Source organism: Theropithecus gelada, chromosome X (genome assembly GCF_003255815.1).
Source record: "Theropithecus gelada isolate Dixy chromosome X, Tgel_1.0, whole genome shotgun sequence".
Lineage (NCBI taxonomy): Eukaryota > Metazoa > Chordata > Mammalia > Primates > Cercopithecidae > Theropithecus > Theropithecus gelada.
Genome location: NC_037689.1, coordinates 1,814,855 through 1,820,234, shown reverse-complemented (window position 1 = coordinate 1,820,234; position 5,380 = coordinate 1,814,855). Strand labels below are relative to the sequence as shown.

The 5,380-nt window shown below is 48.4% G+C and overlaps 1 protein-coding gene across 1 annotated transcript; it reads left to right on the top strand.

The window, feature by feature from the left end:
• The first annotated feature begins 1,651 nt into the window (after nucleotides 1-1,651).
• Nucleotides 1,652-4,696, top strand: ZXDB (zinc finger X-linked duplicated B). The gene has a single exon (XM_025372512.1). The coding sequence runs from the start codon at nucleotides 2,048-2,050 to the stop codon at nucleotides 4,439-4,441; it is 2,394 nt and encodes a 797-aa protein (XP_025228297.1). The 5' UTR covers nucleotides 1,652-2,047; the 3' UTR covers nucleotides 4,442-4,696.
• Nucleotides 4,697-5,380: the final 684 nt, after the last annotated feature.

Genomic DNA, 5,380 nt, shown 5'->3' with positions numbered 1-5,380 from the left:
ATTCACTACAGAGACCAATTTGGCATCATCTAGTAAAGCTCAGGATATCCATACCCTATGGCCCTGTGATTCTATTCTTGGATATATACCCTAGAGAGATTTTTACACATGTGTCCCATGAGAAATGTGCAAGAATGTTCATAATAATCACTGAAAAGTAGAAGCAATCCTAATGTCCATCTGCTGTAGAATGGAGTGGTATAATCATACCATAATCACTTTGCTATAAGCATATGCTGGAACAACAGTCAACGATGGAGACAAAGGATCTACTTACTTATAGCTATTATGAACAACATGGAAGAGTCTCTTAAGTATAATATAGAGTGAAAGGAACAAGTTATAAAAGGAAACATGCCATATGATTCCATTTATACAACTTCGTATCAACTCTATTGTTTAGGGATGCATACAAAAGTGATAAAGCTATAAAGGAAAGCAGTGAAATGATTATTACAAAGTCAGAGCAATGACTATATCCACATAGGAGAGTGTGGGTTGTGATTGGGAGGAGTACAGCAGCTGTATTCTGGAAGGCTGGCAGTGGTCTATTGCTTGACCTTGGTCCTGGTTACATAGGTGTCTGCTTTTGTAAAATCTAAACCATATAGATATATTTTATGCACTCTTCTATACCTCAGATTTGAAAAATGCTTCCTCCAGAAAAAGTAATAGAAAGAAAAGTATGTGGAGTAGAAATGTTGATGAGGTTCAAATACTTATGGATGAAAAACTTGATTTTCAAGAGACCAAGTGTTCATTGTCATTAAAAGAGGGCGAGAGAGCTGGGAGTATTTAAACAACAGGTTACACCCATCCCCCTGCCACCACCACCAATCTAGTCATTACTCTAAGCTTTCTCATCTCAGATATTTCACCCTATATTTGTGTCAATTCCCAACTCAGTCGTGACAGACAAATTGGAGGATTGTCATCATCATTAATAAGATCATTAGGCACCACAGGCCCAGCAAGACTGGGCCACCACACTTAAATGCAAGTAGGTACACCAGGTTGATTGGACAAGATTGTCTGTGCCTTTTACTTGACAGAATCCATTGCAGTGACTGAGGGTTTAACCTAAACACATTTAACTCAGACTCCTGCCCAGAGACCTCCATGTGCTGGAGAAGGCAGAGCAAACTGAGGAATGAATGCCCTCATTGTACTGTGAGAGTGGACAGGAAATTTATCATGGTACAACCGATGGTGGAAGGGCAAAGAGTTGGTTTAGGTTGTACACTGTATAGGGAGAAGCCAGGAGAAGGTTGGGTTTTTTTCCAGATTTCAATATAAATTGTTTCATCCTCCAGACTTTGCATTTCTAGGCTGAACACTGCTAATCTGTTTTGGCCGCATCTCTCACTCATTCTAATCTCTGTATCAGCAAGACAAAAATTGAACTATGCGGTAAATTGTACCGAAGACTTTGCTCAAGACAATTGTGAGTATGGAAGTTGTCCCGCGGGGAGGTGGGAGGGGGAAGGACACTTTCAGAAGAAATGCCAGCACTATGGTGGTTTACTGCTGACACAGAGACAGTTTATTCTCTCAGGAATTGTCTTTCATCCATCAGTCCAGCCAGTCAGCCAGCCAGCAAACAAATTTTAACACACAAAAAGTACGAAGCAACATGTCTAACACTGGGAGGGGCTGGGGGTGTTTATTTGGGTATATACAATGAGTCACGGATTAAAATTGCTTTTAGCGGATAGACGCCTAGGTGTTCCACAGCATTACTGAACAAGCTGTCGTCATTTCCCCATCACCTCAGAAGACCTCCTTAATTACTTACGTATATTAACCGTAGAACGTATTTATGCATACCAGGCTCTACCTCTGGGCTTTCTATTCTGTTCCAGAGACCCAGTACCAGAATATTTAAATCACTGTGGCGTTAAATACGTTTTAATATCTGATAGGGCCAGTTTCTGCGCATTGCACATTTTTTTTTTCCCCTTTCAGGAACGTGTTCAGGCCCGCGGCAGGGGGCGGGGTCGCGCCTCCTCCTCGGCTCCGGTTCCAGCCCAGCCTCTGGGACACAGAGATGGAAATCCCGAAGCTGCTCCCGGCTCGCGGGACACTACAGGGCGGCCACGGCGGTATCCCCGCGGGTGGCGGCCGGGTCCACCGAGGCCCTGACCCGCCGGCTGGTCAGGTCCCCACGCGCCGCCTCCTGCTGCTCCGGGGCCCCCAAGATGGCGGGCCCGGGCGGCGGTGCGAGGAGGCCCGCACGGCATCACGGGGCCCTGGCCCAAGCCTGTTGGCGCCGAGGCCCGATCAACCTAGCGGCGGCGGCGACGACTTCTTCCTGGTGCTGCTTGACCCGGTGGGTGGCGACGTGGAGACAGTGGGCTCGGGTCAGGCCACAGGGCCTGTGTTGAGGGAGGAGGCCGAGGAGGGCCCGGGGTTCCAGGGGGGCGAGAGCGGCGCGAACTCCGCGGAGCGAACTGCGCTAGGCCCCCGCTGCCTGTCAGCGGTTCCCACTCAGGCCCCGATCTCCGCCCCCGGCCCCGCCGCGGCCTTCACCGGCACAGTCACTATCCACAACCAGGACCTGCTGTTGCGCTTTGAGAACGGCGTCCTCACCCTGGCCACGCCCCCATCACACTCCTGGGAGCCAGGGGCCGCTCCTGCCCAGCAGCCCGGGTGTCTGATCGCCCCGCAAGCCGGGTTCCCGCATGCCGCGCAGCCGGGTGATTGCCCAGAACTGCCGCCAGACCTCCTGCTAGCCGAGCAGGCCGAACCCGCGCCTGCTCCGGCGCCCGAGGAGGAGGTGGAGGGCCCGGCCGCCGCCCTGGGCCCCCGCGGACCGCTGGGCTCGGGCCCAGGCATGGTGCTGTACCTGTGCCCCGAGGCGCAGTGCGGGCAATCCTTCGCCAAGAAGCACCAGCTGAAGGTGCACCTGCTGACGCACAGCAGCAGCCAGGGCCAGAGGCCCTTCAAATGCCCCCTGGGTGGCTGCGGCTGGACCTTCACCACCTCTTACAAGCTCAAGAGGCACCTGCAGTCTCACGACAAACTGCGGCCTTTTGGCTGCCCAGCGGAGGGCTGTGGCAAGAGCTTCACCACCGTGTACAACCTCAAGGCGCACATGAAGGGCCATGAGCAGGAGAACTCATTCAAATGCGAGGTGTGCGAGGAAAGCTTCCCCACGCAGGCCAAACTCAGCGCCCACCAGCGCAGCCACTTCGAACCCGAGAGGCCTTACCAGTGCGCGTTTTCTGGCTGCAAGAAGACATTTATCACAGTGAGTGCTCTCTTTTCCCATAACCGCGCCCATTTCAGGGAACAGGAACTGTTTTCCTGCTCTTTTCCTGGCTGCAGCAAGCAATATGACAAGGCTTGTAGGTTGAAAATTCACCTGCGGAGTCACACTGGCGAGAGACCTTTCCTTTGTGACTTTGATGGCTGTGGCTGGAACTTCACCAGCATGTCCAAACTCTTAAGGCACAAAAGGAAGCACGACGATGACCGGAGGTTCATGTGCCCTGTGGAAGGCTGTGGGAAATCTTTCACGAGGGCTGAACATCTGAAAGGCCACAGCATAACCCACCTGGGTACAAAGCCTTTCGTGTGTCCTGTGGAAGGCTGCTGTGCCAGGTTCTCTGCTCGCAGTAGCCTCTACATTCACTCCAAGAAACACCTGCAGGATGTGGACACTTGGAAAAGCCGTTGCCCGATCTCCACTTGTAATAAACTCTTCACATCCAAGCACAGCATGAAGACGCACATGACCAAAAGGCACAAGGTGGGCCAGGATCTCTTAGCTCAGCTAGAAGCAGCAAATTCTCTTACACCCAGCAGTGAACTTACCAGCCAGAGACAGAATGATCTCAGTGATGCAGAGATTGTGTCTCTCTTCTCTGATATTCCTGACAGTACTTCTGCTGCAGTGCTGGACACAGCATTGGTGAACTCTGGAATCTTGACTATTGATGTGGCTTCTGTGAGCTCGACTCTGGCAGGGCACCTCCCTGCTAATAGTAATTCCGTAGGGCAGGCTGTGGACCCTCCGGCCTTGATGGCCACCAGCGACCCTCCTCAAAGTCTGGATACCTCTCTCTTTTTCGGAATGGCGGCCACTGGTTTTCAGCAGAGCCCCTTAGATATGGATGAGGTCTCAAGTGTAAGTGTGGGGCCATTGGGATCTCTGGGCTCTTTGGCCATGAAAAACTCCAGTCCAGAGCCCCAGGCTTTGACACCCAGCAGTAAGCTAACAGTGGACACAGATGCTCTGACTCCTTCAAGCACCCTTTGTGAAAACAGTGTCTCAGAACTACTGACACCAACCAAAGCGGAGTGGAACGTACATCCTGACTCTGACTTCTTTGGACAGGAGGGAGAAACCCAGTTTGGATTCCCCAATGTAGCAGGAAACCACGGTTCTCAGAAAGAAACAGATCTTATCACTGTGACTGGCAGCTCATTTTTGGTATGAACCAACTCTATTCATTCCTTGCCATGTGGCTTACTTTTATTACAGTCAATTTTGAGGATGTTCTGGACTAAATGTCTAAGTGCAGTCATTTCTTTTTGGTTGGCAAAAAGAGCACAGCCCTGGACTACAAGTTTGGAGATCTAAATTCTGATCTCGAGTCTGGAACTGATAAGTTGTGTGACCCTGAGCAAGTCACTTAATCTATCTGAGCCTTAATTTCCTTATTTATAAATTGAGGTGGTTTGAATAGATTGCTTTTAAGGTCTTTCTGCTCTGTGATTCCTTGATAATAGATTTATTTCCTTGAAAAATATGAGAACTTTTTCAGTGATGTGGTATGTCTTTTTTTTTTTTTTTAACTGCCCTCCCACCCCTCACATGGTCTTTTTTTGGCAAACGTACATAATGTTACATCATATTATGATGAACATCCATGTACTTTTCACTCCACTTCAGCAATTATGAATCCATGAACAGTCTTTTTTAACTTAGCCTCACTCACTCCCCATGTTCTAGTATTATTTTGTAACAAATAGCAGACATCTGATCATTTTATCCATAAATATTATTTATATATCTCTGAAAGCTGTGGGCTGATATGGAAAAAAAATGATAATTCCATTATCACAAGTGGTATTTACAGTAATTCTTTAATATCAGTAAATATCCAGTGAGAGTTCAAACTTTCAATTGCCGCATAAATGCTACTTGTTTTATTATTTTTAATTAGTAGAATCCCGTAAATCTCCTAAGTGTCTTCTTAATCCGTATGTTTCCCCTTCATCTTTGTTTTTTTCTTGCGATTTCGTTTATGAAATGAGGTTGTTTCACATGTAGCATTTGCTACGATTTAAGTTTTGCTAATTACATCCCTATGGTAATGTTTGCTTTCCTCTATCCTCTGTTTCTTTAATTTGCTAGTTATGTCTAGAGACTTGA